Source organism: Lacerta agilis, chromosome 3 (assembly GCF_009819535.1).
Source record: "Lacerta agilis isolate rLacAgi1 chromosome 3, rLacAgi1.pri, whole genome shotgun sequence".
Lineage (NCBI taxonomy): Eukaryota > Metazoa > Chordata > Lepidosauria > Squamata > Lacertidae > Lacerta > Lacerta agilis.
The window spans coordinates 56,538,826-56,558,710 of record NC_046314.1 but is presented as its reverse complement, the minus strand read 5'-3'; the positions used below and the strand labels follow the sequence as shown (position 1 = coordinate 56,558,710).

The 19,885-nt window shown below is 41.2% G+C and overlaps 1 protein-coding gene across 1 annotated transcript in view; it reads left to right on the top strand.

Annotated features, from left to right (window-relative positions):
* The window catches only part of LOC117044610, a 64,459-nt gene extending 46,393 nt beyond the window's left edge, over positions 1-18,066 (top strand). The window contains exons 12-14 of the mRNA XM_033145417.1: positions 3,145-3,233; positions 11,624-11,831; positions 17,654-18,066. Coding sequence (XP_033001308.1) covers positions 3,145-3,233; positions 11,624-11,831; positions 17,654-17,824 — 468 coding nt within the window. The 3' untranslated portion in view covers positions 17,825-18,066. The remainder of the gene's footprint in view (positions 1-3,144; positions 3,234-11,623; positions 11,832-17,653) is intronic.
* The last annotated feature ends 1,819 nt before the right edge of the window (positions 18,067-19,885 follow it).

Here is a 19,885-nt window from a genome sequence, read left to right as displayed (position 1 = left end):
AATCACCAAGAGGATGTGCTGCAAAGCATCCCCTTGGGCTTAACCCTAGTACAGAAGGTTGGATCCGGCAAAGTCATTGCACACACAGAATTTCTGCTCAGGCAGTGGATCTTCCCCACACACCATGCACTGCCCCCCCCAGTCTGCTTTGGAAGGTTGTGGGGAAGCCCAGAGCAGATGCTGAAGGCACAAGAGACAGGAGGGAGATGCTCCATTGGAGTGACTTCATTGGCTATAACCTAATAAGTTTAGAAAATCATGGAAGCATAGAAGGGAAATGAGGACCACTCAAGCTACACATGCATGTCATTGCTTGAGTCTAGTCCAACCAGCTCTTGGAATATATTTTATTTATATGCAATGGCCATTGAAGTCCGGGGCTTATGCTGTTCTGCATCTAATTTAAAGAATGAACAACAAATGCGTTTTCAAGCGATGTTGGAGCAGTGTGGTTATTAGTTTCCCCTCTCACTCATGACTGGCTTAGGATGTCAGATATAGGGAGCCTATGCTGCTGCGGCTGCTGCACATACCAGGTAGCACATGAGAAAAAGGTATTGAGTGCTTACTATTTGAGATATTAAAAAAAAATCTGCAGGAGATTAATCCAACCTTCAAACACTGTGGAGGAAAAAGAAGACCGCTTCAGTCTGTCAAAGTATTTGCAAAACAAATTTGAATTACGACTTCTCCTTACAAACTGAAGTATAAAAAACGGCTCACATCATAACTATTTCAAAGGCTAAAAGCTAACCACCAGCAATAAACATATTGTGCCAGTAATTTAATGCAGGAATTATGGTAGGGCAGATGCTATTTGGGGTCTGGTGTGGAATTCTTCAATAAAAACCAAGACTTGGTAGAATGTCCTTCTCATTCCACTGAGAGGACTTGCGCACACACGCACACACAGTTTTTATTGCTGAAAGGGGGCATTAACGTCTTAGAGGGAGGGCTATTTTCAAGAACTCTGATAGTGGCACCACTTTTGCTAAGCTGTTTGATCCCCTGCCTCCAACATGTATGATTCCATGTGCTGGTGTCACTGCAGCCTGGAGAAGTGTTGAGTTGGTATGCTTCTGAATATCAGATGCCTAGGACAAACAACTAGGCACAGTCATGATCCTAAAACTTTCCGTGTGAGCTTTTGGGGGTGCAGGTCTCAGTGCAGTGAAATGCAGGACTAGGTGGAGCCGTTCGGGTGTCTGGGGCTTCAGCTTGCCCACTGTAGCTGAGGCCAGTATAATTTAATCTTTTAAAATCTTACATTTGAAACAGAAACGTTAGGCAGCTGCACTGGACTCTCCTTCCCTCTGGGCCCTGCTCCCAACATTGCATCCCACTGTGGTCATATATCAGGGCCCAGAATAATTGGAGGGAAAGAAGATGCTTCTCCTCAGCACTGGACCCTCTAAAGAAAAGAACAGCACTAAGCTCATCAGCCCTGCTGAAGAAGAAGAAGAAGAAGAAGAAGAAGAAGAAGAAGAAGAAGAAGAAGAAGAAGAAGAGTTTGGATTTGATATCCCGCTTTATCACTACCTGAAGGAGTCTCAAAGCGGCTAACATTCTCCTTTCCCTTCCTCCCCCACAACAAACACTCTGTGAGGTGAGTGGGGCTGAGAGACTTCAAAGAAGTGTGACTAGCCCAAGGTCACCCAGCAGCTGCATGTGGAGGAGTGGAGACGCGAACCCAGTTCCCCAGATAATGAGTCTACCGCTCTTAACCACTATACCACACTGGCTCTCCCCAAAGCACAACCCAGAGAAATATGATGATGATGATGATGACGACCTTTCTGATAAGCACTTTCCAACTTTCCTTAAAATAGGCCAACAGGTGGTTCAGGATGCAGCGAAGAAACCACATTGAGGAGGCCAGTTCAGTTAAATGGAAACTTTTCTCTTCTTAACTATGCTTCCCATTGTGCCTCAGACTCAGTAACTTTTTCAAGAGTCCAAAATGCTTATCATTATGTCTTAGATCCACAAAATATTTCACCTTTGAGGCTTTCAGTCGTTGTTCCAAATACAGCTTCAGTGTCCACAGATTCCGCTGCTGACCTTTCTCATAGTCACTCCACCATAAATGAGGCTACGTGGATATGCACCACCATTTGTAGTTGCAGTTCTAAAACTCCTCAGAAACGTATTTTCTTTTATCCACAGGATTTGTGCTTTCTGTTAGCTTAACGCAATTAGGGCATACACTACAATGGTTACAAAGGAAATGGCCCATAACGCTGAACAGTTGTGTTTCCTAACACCTTAGTTTAAACACAAAAATGGGCTTTCCCTTTTATATATGAATTCTATACAGCAGCTTTGGAGATTACTAGCTTTTTATTATTTTATCATTTTTAGGTTATCCACCTACACACAGTGATGCACAGTTCATTTTTAAAGCATTAATTCATTGGTCTTGTGTTGTGCCGTGCATGGTTCCTGATCCACTGTAGAAGCATGAATATTACCTCCAAGTGGATGTTGTATTTGGATATTTAGATATTAAAAGATGTAAGATATGAGATGATGACTGTGAAATTAAGTGAATTTAAGTGAAAGAAAGTTTAAAATTGATAGAAAAGTTATTAAAGTAAATTAATTAAATTGAAAGCAGAAGAGAGAATGGGGAAAGTCCCCTGAATTAGATTCGAAATAAGATTACAATTATATAAATTGAGTGTTGGTGTTCCTGTTTGTGAGGTATGTATTTGTTTTTCTTTTTAGTTTGTTGCTGTAGTTTGTAGTTTGTGGTTGCTGTTTTTTGTTGTATTTGTTGTTTTTTGATTGTATTTGATGTGTTTTAATGTGGAAAACCAATACATTTCTGTTAAAAAAAAAATATTACCTCCAAGTGGTAGTGCTGGGGAGAGTGCCACCTCTGGAAACCATGCATTTAGCATTATTTTCTGCACATGGCTTCTGATCCAACAGAGGATTCACCATCTTTCCCATGCACAATGACCTGCCTTGATCAGCCAATGACTATTGCATAAGATCATCATAGAACCATTATGTTACATTTGCTTAATAGGCTTGGGACAAAGGTTTCGTGAGCTGACAGCACTCATCAGCTGATGGCGCTGATTATTAACCCAAATGACTTTCAATATATGCAAGTAGTCTTTTTTCTTTCTCTTTCAGATTCTTGAACTCCCAGGTCAACAATACAGGCTAAACCTTGAACTCTTCTGTGTAGTGGCAGCTCTGTCTGAGAAAGTGACACAACTTGAGTAAGTGAAAATATAAACCCAAGCCCACCTGCATTGGCCAAACTTATTAGTGACTGTGGCTATTTTGCAGCTTCAATTTTAGAAAAAGAAGGCAGAACAAAATAGCTGGTGGAAAATATTTAGATGGAAACCAGTTCATATAATTAGAGCCAATCCACGCAATCACTTCTGGGGCCTTGGGACATGTATGTGGTTCCAGTCATTCCAATTAAAATGTTCCCATAATAGTTAATCTGCAAACAGTTTAGCAAATACATCTTGCTGACCTAATACAAATGATGTCCTTGTCATTTAAACATCAAATGAATGAATCCATGTGCATACAGTATAGGAACTGTTATACCTGGGATTCCCCCCCCCCCTACTTATTTCTGATTTATGATGTTGTAGGATCCATTGCTTTATTTGTAACATAGATGAGGAGTAAGTGTAAACACAAGACACTTAATTGTAAAAAATGTTTACTGGAACAATAGTAATTACAGAGGTACTCGGTCTGGCTGAGCATAGTTCTTGGTCTTAGCATGAACCTGCTATGGTTTATTGGGTTCATCAGGAAGTGATTCAAGTGTTTTGTCTATATATTTAAAAGCCCAAAATAAATTTTATCATCTTCCCAGTGACTTCATATCAATTTATTCATTTTACAAGAACCAAGTTGTTTATTTGTCTGATGGTCAGTTTGATGAAGTCATCCTTGGATGAGAACGTCAAGCCTTCCCGTTAATGTGTCATCTTCATGCTTTCTGTCAATAAACATTTGTCAATTGAGGCAAAGCATAATGTATAGTTAGGTTGTGGTAGACAGCTGAATTCGCAGTGTGTATCACTTATGAAAATATTTTGTTCCTAAAGGAAGTTCATTTATTCTTACAGTTAGGGCTACCATGAAAACAAATCAAATGCAGAACTCAGGAGTTGGTTGCTAAAAAAAAATATATCTGGCATAATTTCTTGAATCCACTTGATTTTTTTCTATGGGTTGTATGGATGTTAGGGGAGTCATAGAACCTCTGGTGGGGGACACGCTGTGTTCCTTCTAGGGTATTTTTCCACCTTTGGTCCCACCCTGCACTCAGTTCTCACCTGTTGTTCATAGAAGCTGTCAGCATGCGACAGCAACCACACCCCGGCTTTGGCCTGGCCGGCTAAATCAGGTGAGGGTAGCCGATGGGCCTCAAACCCTTGGTGAGTTAGGGACTTCCCCTGCATACAAAGTTGTACAGGCTCTGATGCATTGATACCAATAGTGGGTCCAACGGTCATGAAGGCAGTTTCCGTATGTGCTGTAAATGGAAGTGAAGGGCAGATGAGGCTCATCAACCTAGAAGATGGAATACTGTAATCCTAAACCTCCACTGTCATGTTGGATAGCTTTGGGAGAAAAAAGGGCTAAGGGGTATATCCTTCAAAAATATGCAGTGGAGTCCCTACGACTCTTGGATGGCACCTTAAACGCCTCCTTATGGCAACTCCTGCAGCCAAGATGGTGCTTATTCCTTTGGATCACATCGGTAATGCCAAGAGGGGGGTGTTGTTGTCTGGGCATCCCAGGACCTCCATATACACTGCCCACACATCCTGGGAAGGTCACTTCAGTGCTGCTGGCATTTTGTATTCTCAATGCATTTGCCTTCTTCTAAACTTAAAGAGGCATATGGAATAAATATGCAGTTCGAAAGCACGTAAAAGTGCAAGTAGATAAATAGGTACCACTCTGGCGGGAAGGTTTCTGTGCACTGCTCTGGTTTCACCAGAAGTGGCTTAGTCATGTTGGCCACATGACCCAGAAAAATTGTCTGCAGCCAGTAAAGCAAGATGAGCGCCGCAGCGCCAGAGTTGTTCATGACTGGACTTAACTGTCAGTGGTCCCTTACCTTTATAATAATAGCTCAGGTTTTTAAGGTCAGCTACTTTCATGTGCAACAACCATTTGTATGCACAATAACGAATCCTTCAATATTCAATTTTAAAAAATAAAAATTCATCTCTGGTTCCAGATCAGCAGAAATAAGACAAGGTTGCTTTGGGAAGTTTTGAAACAGTACTGTTAAATTTCAATGGTAGAAGCAGGCAAGGAAGTTGGATCCCCTAAACATCCTTAAAATTGCTTCCTTTTATATTGCCTTACTGGTTTATATCACACTGGTTTGAATCTAAAAAGAACAAGGTGTATTACACTCTGTGGGGCTTCCCCACTTGCTCCCTCCCACTGCAGCTTCTTGTATTCCCTCTCCACAAAGTTCCTCCTGAAAGTCAGAGAACCCTCCCAAACAGCATGAGATGTGGTACAGAGGGTTGCAGCAGGAGGGGAGTCAGTGGAAATTGGGGTGGGGAAGGTTTGCTCAAGCCCAACTACCTTCCACCAGTAAGCAAAGATGAGCTGAGGGGATTCTTTGCATCGCAAGCATAGTATGCCTTCAGGCTGGGTCTTGTTGGTTTTCACAGGTAACTAGTTCACTTTAGAAACTTATTTCAAAATATTTAAATGATAAAATGAAGACAGAAGTTATAAGCCCAGGTCTAGAGCACATCTTAAATTACGTGAATTTACCTTGGAAGTAGAACAGAATCCATTCTGGAAGACCGTTCGACTTCCAAAATGTTCAGAAACCAAAGCACAGCTTCTGATTGGCTGCAGGAAGTTCCTGAAACCAATCGGAAGCCAAGGAAGCCCCATCAGATGTTCTGCTTCCAAAAATAATTTGAAAACCGGAACACTCCCTTCCGGGAGCCGATTTGTTCAGGAGCCAAGGCGTTTGAGATCCAAAGTACGACTGTATCTGATCTTGATTAGTGCCCAGTCTTCAGACATCCCGCCGATGCATGCTGCAGTTGCAGTTACTCCGTGTTGTGGCTTTCAAAATGGCCTACTGATGCAGTTTGACTGTACCCCAGGTGCTTCTACATGTGGGCACCCAAAGTATGTGTGAAACACATGGCAGCACACACAAGAGAGACTAAAATGTGATGGGCCAGGTGGAACTTTGCAAAAATCCCTAGCCTCAGATACAGGAAAACAAAATGAAAACAGCTTTGCAAAATAAATGGGATTTAAAGATAAATTTAAAAGAGAAGATAGAGTTGACTTTTATGGACAGAGTGGGGAAGACTGACATCTATTAGATATGCCATCTGGACTGTTAGAGACAATCACAGAGGCATGATTGCAAATGCATTATAGTAACATCATATGTCATAAGCAAAATTGTATGTGGCAGATATAGTGGGTCTTCCCAGACTTCTTTTGACTCTGTCTTGACTCTCGATGAAAGTGGCACATTGGTGTCCTTTCAAAGCAAGCATCACAGTCAAGATGACAAATTTTGACTCCTGGGTGGGTGGGAGAAGGACATCCTTATTTGGATCATCAAAGGGTGCCTCTTATTGACAGCTATTCCATTTGCCTGATATAAGTGTTGTATCTATGAAACCTGACAGGAATGTGATAGCAGCTGTGTATAAGGAGGCCACCAATAAAAAGCTTTCATGATGTTTTCCTCCCCCCCCCCCCCGTTGCAATATTGAAAACAAGCTTGTGGCTACAAACAGTGCCACAGCTGATCCTTGAAACTCTGTTGTAAGATAAACGGTCTGTTCCCTTCCACAACACTTGCAAATGCAAGAGACTCTGGTCTCAGACAGGAGTTCCACCATGGTGGCTCATTAGTCCCTGTGCCCCCTGAAATTAAATGATACCCTTGGGCAAAATCTAAATTAAGTTACTGCGGGAAACTAAAAATAGAACACATTGCATCCCTTTGCTTCTCGCTATAGGATTGAATATTTTCTTGCACCTAAGAAAGCGGGACATTTTTGGTCTCCAAGGAAGTTAGCCTGTTTCCTTGGAGACTGTTTCCTTTAGACACAGCAGAGTTGCTGAGGGGATGCCTTCACTGCTTACCTTGGCAACCATGAATCACTTAATACTCTGCCCATGAATGCAGGCCTTTCAGTGCATTAGCCCTTGCCCGCAGGTATAAACATTCTTTCATGAGGAAAAAAAAAAGGTTGACAGGACTGTATGCTACGTAGATTTCATTTTTAAAAATGATAAACGAAAGCATATTATCCAACAGAATAATTCCATGAAAACACGTTAGCTGGGAAGTTGAGGCATGCCTTTAGTTGTGCAGATCCTCAATATGATCAAATGTCCTCTTCCATGATCAGCAGCCATATTGTGCTGCAGCCATGAAGCAAAGGACCATGGGAAAGCTTAATGGGATGTTTTGTGGCTTCTATAAAATGGGATACCATGGGTGATGTTTATGAGGAAGACAGCTGCAAAGGAAGAGCAGGACTCCCGCTGGCCTTTCTTACTGGCATGAGGTTTGAAGACGTTGAGGGCAGCAAAGGTATGACTGAATAGTCCTACCAGCCGTACGACTTCACAGGCATTTTTTTTTAATGTCTCAGTAGGCAAACACTACAGGCAAAATTCTCAAAATATTTACCAATTCACAGTCCTTATGCTGGAATAAAAAGGTATTTGTTGTTCTCTTCCAGTAAAGAAGGCAGTTGCAAAAGGGCTGCATCAAAAATAATCCACTCTCCTCCCTTTAGTAAACTGGAATTTGATGCAATACTGTATCAGTCATGGGGCTTATATTACATTTTCTAAATGAGTTAGCCGTTCCCGTAACTTCATGAATACCAGGGCAGGGGGTGGTGAGAGTTAAAAAAACCAAAAACACATAATGGTCATAATAGCTCCTTTGTATTTCCTAAGTGGAAGATGTCCATATTGCACAAGCAAACCACAAGGTGAAAACATCCACAAAAGTATGGTGTGTGTGTGTGTGTGTGTTTCTGCCTATGAGTTTGATCGATCAAGAGCCAGTGTCAGTGGTTTTTTTCTTTAAAAATGTTTAGGGGTACTCTCGATTTGACTCAAGAAAATCACCATTTTATAGTTCAAATTGGGAAAAGTAAATGGACAAAAGTACAAAGATTCACAAAATGTTTAGGAGTATGCATACCCCTGCATCCCCCCCCCCCCCCAGAAAAGAGCACTGGCCAGTGTGAATGTTATTAGAACCTAAAACAGATAGTACCTACGCTTGAGAAAACAGCCTGAAAGTGACTTGTGATAGTATTGATTTGATCTTGTCAGTTCTCGGATATTAAACTTCTGTTCAAAATAAGCTCCTCGTGGCAAAAAAGAGCCAACTACACAAGTTTCCATGGTGTTCTAGACTGAAGGTACTCCATAAAAAGAAGACTCCTGAAGCGTCAGACCATACGTTCATCTCATCCAGCATCTATTTTCCAAAATTGGACAGCCAGATTCTGAAAGCAATATTAATTCCACACTTGCCTCTGCAGCAGCTGATAATGGCATATTTACTATCATAAAAGCCTCTCTAGGTATCATAGCTAAAAGCCATTAATGGAATTTCACCAATATTATTTAGTCATTGAAAGTATCCATTAATACTAGAAGACTGGCCTTTTTTGTCAAGCCCCTTCCTATTAATCTCTAACAATGCAATGTGCCTTTTTAACTTATGCAAAAAGCAAAAGAGCCCAGCTTTTTGTATTAGCTTATCTGACAAATTTATAATTCACCAACACCACATAGCCAAGGCACTCAAGATGCTGCATACAATCCAGAAACACAAATCCTATTAACAATGATGGGATGATAGCAGTCAAATTCTTGGGTTTACAAACTTTGCTTCTTTGCACCAACTTTCCTACCCAAAGAGCTTATTGTTGGTCATTAGTTGGGCCTTGAAAAAAATGAACGTTCCCCACATCAAATGGGGTGAGCCTTTTGCGTGGTCGCGAGTAGCCCCCCTTGGATCTCGGTGCAGCTCCTGGCAGTTGGACCTGGCACCACCTTTCCCAGGTTGGATACCTGTGGACTCCACCTACTCTAGCAGCCACCCAATCCCGGCATTTACTTTGCAGGTTAACCACCTTTTTCCACAGCCGCACAGGCACGCAGGCGCTGCTATGACAGGGTCGCTGTTGAAGGGCCGGAAAGGACTTTCCCTGCATTGGAAGGTTTCGCCTTTCCCGTAGCAATTCATCACAACTTTGGCAGTTGCAGGCCTTGGGCGGAATCCTTTAGTCATCTACAAAATTGAGGGGGTGGGGAGCGTTTACCCCCATCCCCATTGCGGCGTCAATAACAGGGTTCCCGTTAAAGGGGTCGCAGGGGAAGGCATTGACCATACACCCTGAGGTCGTCACTGCCCTCCCCCTCCAGCGGCAGTGAATGGGGGGGGGCTATCTGCTTGAACATATGTTCTTCAGAGCTAGCCCACTCCCCACTCATGCTGGATAACCCTGAAGTTACCCAGAACCCCAACTGGGGGGGGGGCTGGGAAGGATAAACGCCCAATGCCTGAACCAAGGTCTTCCTACATCTGAATATTAATAAAGTTGTGGTCAATTTAATCCCATAGAACGTTGTCACATGTTGTTATTTCCCTCAGGGGCTGCTCGGAGTTCGGGGGACTCCGCCTGGCCATGCAAAGAACATTGTGAGCAGTTGATACAAAAGCAAACACTCCATACAAGAGGCAGTCTGATGCGAGCAACGCTCCATTAGGTCAGAATTGCAAAATTCCATGTATAAATCCATTTAAAATAGATTCCTCTCCTATCACCAACAACTTGGGGATCAGAGTGTTTAAGTCAGGGATAGCCAACATGGCACCTGGCAATAGGAGGATGGGAGTCATTATCCTAAACATCCAGAAGGCACCGCATTGGTTACTCTTGATGTGAGCCCAGCATTGCCATGAGGATCACAAACACACCAAGAGACTCCAAGGGTGATCAATCAACACCATAAAAACTGGAGGCCTTGGCCATCTTCCTCACTTCCCAGATGGAATGTGAACATGCCAGAAATAGGAGAAGGAGAAGGAGAAGAAAGACAGTAACTCCTAAAACTAGCTAGGAACTAGGTAGCCAAAACAAGATTAGCAATTTTGCTGGCATCCTCCCCAAACAGGAAGCATTATACTGATAGAGAAAACATTTCATTTTCAAGAGTTTTCTTCTCACGGTTACACACATTTTTCATTCCTTGTTTAGAACCTAAAGTTGTTCCGTGTGTATTTTTAGCAAGTTCATCTGCAAAATAATGTAACTAACACACCCAATTAATACAACAACATTTTTCTTTGGTAGTCTCTGTAGGACATACCAATCACCTCAGGATGCACTCCCTTTCTTTTCTCCCTCTGCCTCTTAGTGTCACCTCCTCTTCAACTGCTTTGTACAGAATTGGCTTCCTCCCAGTAATACACCAGGCTGGCACCATCACACTTCAAACTATGTCCCAACTGGAAGGTTGCCCATTGCCCTGTGAGTGCCAACAATTAATCCAGCAGCCTGTGTCATTTATGTGGCACACGTTCAACTCCTTTTTGCTGTTTTCTTAAGGCTTTGCAGAACAAAGCTTCGTGCTCATTGCTTGGAAAATTAAGGGAATAATGCCTCTAAGTTGCCACTGAGGTTGCAATCCTGAAACTGTTTCTTTTGTTGTCATGACTCATAAACAGTCAAATAGTCACAATATTGCCAGCTTTTCCCATGACTGACATGCACAAGAGTCCATTTCACAAAGGAGCAGATAAATAGGGCTCCTTCATATGACCTCTTCCTTGAGCATTCATTTTGATTTACTTGTGGGAAGTGTTTGTATGTCAGCATTCAACACTTGCATTTTCCCATCACTTTCCTAACTGCAAAAATCCCATTGGAAAAAATGGATTTGTTGCACTATGGCAACAGAGCACTTTTATTCATTTCAATTATACAAACCTGTTTCTGGGTTATGATTGAATCCCTCTTGCAAAATGATGACACCTTGGAGACACGCACAATTATTTGTGCAATATGCACCCCTTCATCTTTGTGCTCACTGTGGAGATCTACAAAATGCAGAGGTGCACCTGTTGCAGAATCTCTTAGTAAACTCTGCTTGCTACTAATCTGCAATCAGCAGGCGTTTGAAACTGTCACCTCTGCCTCTTCTGCAAAAGGTGGGTATTAGTGTCGGCAGCTTAGGAAGAGTCCAACCAAAAAGACATTTTAAATAGCTGCTGATGCCCTGTAGGTGCCGGTGGCAACCAGTTGGGAATAGAGAAATGGCCAGATTCATGTGCAATTAATAAAGATTCTGTTGAGCCAGTCCAGTAAGAAAAGTGTTCAAGGAGAAAAAGACTATGACATCAGTGCTATAATTTTGTCAAACCTTGAATTAAATTCTTGCAGCTTTAATTCCTTGTGTGAAACATTCTATCAATGAAAAATATTTACAATCCCTATCACTCTACTGCTAAAAATATGAAGAGTAATTTCATTTATGTAATTCATAAAAAGGAGCAGATGTTGAAATAATCTTATCTTGGTTTCCTCACCCATAGCCCAGTGATTAAGAAATTGGTCAATAAACTGGATTTTGAAGCCTTAAGCGTTCGTATTGAGAAAGCAAAAGATCTCTGGCATCTCCTCCAGGATGATGAAGGAGAAAAAGGAAGGAAAACAAACAGAATGACTGGAGGATCAGTCAGCATTCGCCGACTGGCACTTGAGCTGGCAGCAGGTGGATTTTCATTGGAGGCTATTAATTTTGTAAGTCAAACCCTTCACAATCCCATTTTCTTTTCATGGCTGGATGGTACCAGTCCAAAATCTCTGGTTGCATTTCTTGAGATGATCACTTTCACCCACTCCCCTTGAAATATTTACATACTTATATGATACTTTTCAGAGGCTGGGACACTTTTGGCAGTGAAGAGCTAAACATAAACTTGTAGAGATGGATATCCTTGCTATGACTTTAGGCTTCCAGACCTAGGCTTGCTGTACCATGCACAATCCAAAACATCAAATATGCCTTGGAGATAATAAAAGCCAAAGTTCGTTTGGCCTAGTTGTTTTCAGCTGAGAGTAGCATTAGTAGAATGAGAAAGCATCAAATGGTGCTAGTATTTAGTATGAATTATATACTGCAGGTATATGGCAGGTAAAGCAGATTATAAGGTCAGATCTTTTCATTGACAAATACAGTAGGTCAGGTCAATTCAGATGTTTTTCTCTCTTAACCATTTTGCTTCTTATTCATAAACTCTTCAGTTCTCACTATTTTCGTAGAAAAGGATATGTTACATTTCCTTCTATTATAAAACAGATATAGGGCTTTGTTGTCCCTTAATTTTATTTTGTACATTAACTGACTATACTCTTATTATGCCCATACAAACATATTCTAAGAACTACCATTTTGGAGCAGATGAAAGATTGAACTAACTTGGTATTCTATATTTGAAAACAGCAAAACACTGCTTCACTAATTTTGAATCTTTCCATAACAATGCCTAAAGTTTTTCCATTGCCGGAGATCATTTAGCAGATGCTACAATGAGCTTCCTACGATGGCCACTTTTCTGAGGAACTGAAGCCACATCACAGCACATGGCTTGTATCAGGAGCGCCAGCTTGCCGTCACTATTGGGGGAGGGTCAGTGTCTGATGTCATGCACCACATGACACAGTGTGCTGAGGTAGAGCACAGCAACATCGCTGCTCAATATTGATGGGGCCTCACCCCCTCCTTAAGAATTTCAGGGGAGCCCAAAGTGCCTCCCCCCCCAAAAAAATGGCACACCTGGCTTGTATCCAATGTTAGTCATACTCAGATTAGTCCTGTTAAAATTAATGATCATGACTAATCTAGATATGTTAATGTCAATGGGTCTACTCTACTTAGTTGGCTACATGCATGCTTCCTTGGACTTATTGTGCATTAGCTCACATTACTGACAATCTTATCTGCCATTCTTTTGCCCTCCGTTTATCACCCCAGAACTCTTATTGGTCTTCTGCTCCCTGTTCTCTGCAATCTCAAGCACATAGTGGTAGCCCAATCCTATGAGCTGCTGCTGCACCAACATGGTAGCTCATATGGTCAGATGCAGGAGCTCAAGCACTTTCTCATTGAATACAATGCTTCAGCTGCACCATTGCTGCCAAAGTGAAAGCTACCAGCAATTGCGACAACAGCCGCAAGGATCTTACTAGCCCAGAGATAGAAAGAAGAAAAAGTCCCTACCAGAGAAGAATGGCAAAACCAAGCTGTTGGACCATGCCAAAATGGCAACGCTGACTGGAAAACTCTGGAACCAAGGGGACAAAAACTTTATAAAAGAATGGGAAGAAGTTATTTAGGAGACCACTGTAAGTGGATAGAAACATTGGCAGGATTTTGATTCTACTTGTAGTGTAACAAATACCATTGACAATATGGATTGATATAATATTTAGAGTATGGAAGAATATGCAGTTGCAAATGTCCAAAATGGGACCCCATGGAGGGGGTGGGGGGAAGTTGCGACATTTGGAGTAATCTCTGTATATGGATATATTTTCAGATTATTACAATTTTGTATTTGTAAAATCAAATAAAAATGATTTCAAAAGAAAGAAAGAAAGAAAGAAAGAAAGAAAGAAAGAAAGAAAGAAAGCAAGCTACCAGCACTCATGGGCTAATGCTTTCTGTGCTAATCATGTATGTGACATCCCAGAAATGAAAGTGGATGTGATTATGATCAACTACCATTTCTATCATTTATTTTTTTTGATGCAATTCATACCTCATCCATTCTTGCAATGACCCGTTGGTGGGTTAGGTTGGCTGATTATGACTTTTTCCAGGCCACCCAGTGAGCTTTGTAGCTGAGCAACTACTTGAACCTGAGTAACCCACTGTGACCAATTTCAAATTATACTGTATCCAATGCACCACATTACAATTCCTAAGCACAACCTCATGCTTCCTTTTAAACCCTGTTCCAAGGATTTTATCTGGCAAGCAGAGTGGAAATGGCAGCTTTGAACCATTTACCAGGAACTGGATCCAGCTGTAGTGGTAGCAGCACAAATCACAGCCAATCAATAGGATTGGAATGTAAAGCTACAATTCTCAGCTCAGTCCTTGAACTGTCCAAATAGAAGCCAAGTGGACATGTCAAGTGGAGTAAGTAGGTCAGGAGGAGGAGGAGATAGAAGAGGAAGTGGAAAAGGAAGAAGAAGAAGAAGAAGAAGAAGAAGAAGAAGAAGAAGAAGAAGAAGAAGAAGAAGAAGAAGAAGAAGAAGAATCTAGTCCAACCTCTGCAATGCAGGAATATTCATCTGTCCCATACAGGGAACGAATCTGCAACCTTGGAATGGAGGAGGAGGAGGGATGCTAAGGATCATAACAACTAGCAATGTGAATGAAATGAGAAGAGAATTTGTAGACACTTTTTTTTAAAAAAAGTCACCACTTTGTATGAAGGGAGAGGAAAGCTTTAATATAACTCCCAAGCCCCCTGCTTTTTGATTTAAGGGAAGGAAAAACAACAACTGTGAAAGTCAAAACCACTGGGTTCAGCTTCATCGGCCAGCTCCTAAAAATAGGCCTGCTTTTTTACAGAAAGGTATACAAAGTAGAAGAGAAAAAACAGGCAATTTGAACCAAACTTCTCCAAGTCGTCTGAATTTGGTGCCAAGCATACAGGGCAGGCTGATAGTTAAGAGGCCTCTTGTCCCATTTTTGGATCTTTAAAGGCACTAGTGACTAAATACTCCATGCTGGGAAGCAACCATGGAAAATAACTTGATCTTCAGTGAACAAGCAGTCTAATCATTTTAACCATTCTTTGAGGTTTGCTTTTATGTAATTCAGCTTAATGACTTTAGCAGGCTCCTTCATCAGGGTTTTGTTTTCATATTCTGAAGGATCATTGGCCTATGTTATGGTTAAAAGCAGAACAATATGATTCCAAATCCTATCTAGATACAACCTTTTGGAGAATCCAAAATATACTCTGCTTCGTTCTTGGGCATCTATGCTAACTGCTCCAAAATAGCCTTTGCATAATCTTTTTTTCAATAGTTCTATGCTGAGAGGAAATGGAGCTATTTCTCCATTGGTGCATATTTTCCATTCTAAACACACATGTATACACACATTCAGTTTTGCCAGCATATATTCTCATGAGCTGGACTTTGGTCATGACATGATAAAAACATTTTCCCTTTCAAATTTAGGGGCAGCTGTCAAGAAGCAAGCACAGCAACCAACGAGTTAGACAGATTGTCGACTTCCGGCGGCGACGCCATCGCCGGGTGGTCGAAGGCTGCTTCGGGTCCGAAGCGCCTTGTCCATCCCGGGGGTTAGGAGCCGCGCTACCGCAGCGCGCGGCTCCGGTTGGGGTGGGGGAAGAGCGTCCCGCACCCTGGGCTCCCCGGCTGCGCCCGCGGAGGCTCCGAACCCTTCCCCTGCCCCCCTGTAAAGGGGGAGTGGGGGTGAAGGGACAACGGAGCCGGGCTTACGGGGATATGCCCCAACCGGGATGCAAATGCGGCGGCAAAGCCCGCGGTGAGCGTCTAAGTTCTACCTGTGAAGAATGGAGCTAAAGGAACCCGGTGGTCGTGAGTAAATAATCTTGGCAGAAATCGTGTTTTTGGAACGATCCGGGGGGAAGGAGAAAGGCAGCCTGCCTCCCTCCCTTCGAGCCTAAGAAATTAACCAATTTGAGGGATTGCTGCCACAGAACTGGTTATAAAGTATTTAAAATCGATACATGAGACTGGCAAACTTTTTTCTTGGGAAGCTAACTAGCGGAAAATATCTCTATTTAAAGTTGCGGTGTTTGCGCTCCAGCTTAGGAAAATGGCGACGAACAAAGAGACAGGAGAAGAAATATGATACCCACTTCCTCCTCCTCTGCCAATATGCTGGGTTTCGTCCTTGAACTGGTATTGAACTCTGGGCTAACAGATGAACAAAGGCTCACTGCCTTGAATGTGGAACTACTTTACAGAAAAGTCAAAGTCTTGTGTGGGGGTCTGAAATGGAACCAACTGCCCACAGAGGAGGCTAACAAAACTTTTGACACTTTGGAAGAAAATCTTGCCAAAGAGCTGAGAGGATGGATGGAAAGATGGAAAGAAATGAGTGAGCTACTTCGGAGAAGAAATTCGCTTGTTGGGGGTGGCAGCCCCAAGGCGATGTCAAGATTTGCTATATCCAGTCCCCGAGGTGTGAGCTCGGGGGCCAGGGACAGAGAATTAAGGTATTTACAAGAAGAAAAGGAATGCTACAAAGAACCGGAGAAGCTGAGAGAGGGAGAGTTGGACACCTCGGAGCTCGTGGCAAGGAGAGCTTTGGACTATGCCTGGATCTGTGGACGTTTGGAGAGGGAAGATGCATGGAAGTTCAGTGCTGATGCCATCAGGAGAAGAAGAATAGACAGAGGGGGTGTGGGGTGAAGTATTAAGCAAAATCTAAAGTAATCTGTTATGGTACTTTGAAATTGGAGGGTGAACACTGTCAACAATAGTTTGTTTTATTATCTGTTTGAACATGAAAAGAGATATTTTAAGTTTTTATGTTATTAGCAGCAGTTCAAAGGACAGAAGAGATAGATTTGATGAGGATGATCTGTGAGGATTTATGAGGATGTAGTATAAATAAAGTCGATTTAAGTGGTTTAAGTTTATAGATTAAGACGATTAAGATTAAGATGAAGATTAAGATGAATGTTTTTCTTTATATATATAATTAAGTTTAATTTTTTTAATGAAGAGGTTAAAAAGTAGATTATGGATATAAACTCGAAGGTGAAAAGGCAGGGGAAGTCAACTGTCAAGATTGGAAAAAGAAATTTTTTTTTTTTGAGATGTCTAATTAAGAAGGAAAATCATGGCAATTTTTGTATTAGATGTGTAAATGTATTTGTTTTGTATGTGTATAAATGTAGGTGTGGTTAAGGTTGTATGTGGTTATAAGTAAAAATGTCAATAAATTCTTATAAAAAAAAAAAACAACGAGTTAGACAGATTGTCACCAGGTTGACGTGGAATTTTTCCTGCTAGGCCTATGTGCATGGGTACTTATAAATATACCAACATAGGTTCTTGGATAAATAAGAATCCACAGCCTTCTTAAATAATTGACAGGTTCTGTAGCAGGCTAGTGAGAATTGTTTAACTTCAGTGCCACTCTCCAATGCAAGTAGCTATTGTGGATGAGGAGCTGGTAGGCATGTCTAGCTATCACACTTCTATGTCTGACAACCCAACCCTAACCTAAAGTCCCTGAACAGTTGCCAGCACTTCTCCAATGTTCCTAGCTCCTCTAGGTGCATTGAGGGAGCCTTGTCTATGACAGTGGTGGACCTTGGGATCTCAAATAGCAAAATTTGATGCGCCACCACCTGTTAGTTGTGGTGCCCCTGCTGTGCCCCCAAGGCACTGCACCCAGCTAGATCAGGACATGTATGTTGCTAAGTCCATTGTGTGACATCATCAAGCAAAATTATAACAGGTTCCATGCATTTCTAATTAAGAATCTTATTATGAAAACAACTTTCATAATGTTAAAGCTCTCTTAAAAAAATTCTTTTCAGGCCCTGCAGAAGTTCAACCGCGGAAAAGCAGGTGTTCTGTCTTTCCTGGATTTTGTTACCTACATCCCCTTGTTTGTCGAAATCCACGAGGGCATAGTTCAGAATCCTCTTTCACTCGTCCCAAACACTATTCCAGATCTGGAAGATGAGCTTCATATGAATGTAATTTAGAAACACAGAACTGCAAGGTGAATCCAGCAATGCAAGAAGACCCAGATATGGAAATCTCAAATATCTATTTTTTATTTAATTAAGAATTTGCTTAAAGTTACTGCTGATTGCTGTACAAAGCTCAAATAATGTTGTCATAGTCAGTGCTGATCATTAGAGATTCCCGGTGCAATAGAGACTTAGGTGAAAGTTTGTGGTAAGGTTGTTCTACCTTTTTCAAAGGCTATGTATGATTCCCTAGAAAAGACCCTGATGTTGGGAAAGATGGAGGGCACAAGGAGAAGGGGACAACAGAGGATGAGATGGTTGGACAGTGTTTACGAAGCTACTAACATGAGTTTGGCCAAACTGCAAGAGGCAGTGAAGGATAGGCGTGCCTGGCATGCTCTGGTCCATAGGGTCACGAAGAGTCGGACACGACTGAACGACTGAACGACAATGTATGATTCAATATATTAAGTTACATTATAATCCTATACAGTGGTACCACATGTACTGGGTAATATTTTCATGAAACACCTGCTCCCTTGTAACACTAGATCAGCTTAACTCTAGTAGCATTCACAGAACCAATAACAGCTCTTTAAATTCAAATTAATACTTTAATATACTGTACTATCATTGGCTCACAGTTTTTTTTCTGTTCCCAAAACAACTTCTGTGTGCCCTATAGCAATGTGATCTTAACTACATAATTGTTTCAATTACTTTGAGCATAATAAAATTCATAGTTTTAATAATCAAGATATATATTGGCATGGCTTTTATTTTAGTGTGTGTGTGTGTGTGTGTGTGTGTGCTTTTATGATTAAAACAATGAATGCAATCCTATGCATTTTTTCTCAAAAGTTAGTCCCACTAAACTTGAATGGGACTTACTACTGAGTTTGTGTGTATAGGATTGCAGGCTAAGACACTAAAAATTGTTTATGAGCATTTTTTTTGGTAAAAGGCATATGTGTCTATAAATAATAGTTTGGTGTCAAGACATTTCCCCCATCACAGCTATTTGGGCTGCTTTGCTGACAGGGGAGAGAAAAATGAATATATTATCTAACAGTTCCAGCTTGATGAGATTTAACAAATTTGCCCACCTCTGTTTCAAAATCAGAGGGAGACATATTTCATCTTCAAAAATCTATTTGGTCAAATATCCAGAACCATTCCTTTAAAAAAAATGCTGTTTATGTATTAGTATCTAATCTACACATACTAAACTGTTTCTGTTATTATTGAACTACATGATCCTCCCTCTGAAAACAAGAGCTGTTTTGTAAATGGGTTTTTGGTAGACGTAAGCAACAAAGCAAGTAATCTGGTTTGCGTATTTTTGCTGTTTCATTGTGTTCCGAGTCTGAAGCTCAGGAAGATTTTGATCCTAATCCACCCTACGCAGAAATGAGTTTTAAAAGGGAAAGGGGGGGGGAATTGAGCACGCTACCTAATTTCATAATATGCAAATCAGTCCTTACTTCTAATGCATACATTTGTTTGGCACTCATTGGCAAAGTTCTCCATTTTCAAAGCACACACCCCATAATCCATTTATGGACAACAATTTAAGCAATGTGGTAATGTTCACATCTGAACTTTCAGAAGTGTTCTCAAGCCATTTCACAAAATCATATTCTGGGAGGTAGGGATCATTCTAGCCACAGTATAAATGATACATAATTGAATCTAGAATACATTAAATCAGTCATGCCGATTCCTTCATATTTCAAAAGCTAACAATCCATTACCTTTCTTGAGTTTGCTTGAGTGAAAAGGAGAAAAGCAAGCCTTCATCACTACAGAAAGAATCCCAAGAAGCTCTAAATTTATGTTTTAAATTTAGTATATCTTATGGTTTTATTTTGTAAGCTGCTTTGAGACCCAGCTGCAGTGGAATATAGAACAATATCTAGATACATGGAAAGAGGGAGACATCTTTTGAACTAACAGCTGAGTTATGACACTTGAGCATTTTGTTTGATAGATGCAGCTAAATTTAGTGAACAGTTAAAATAAAAAAGAGAAAGCATGACAGGTGTTGTGGGTCTGTGTACTGGAACCCTCATA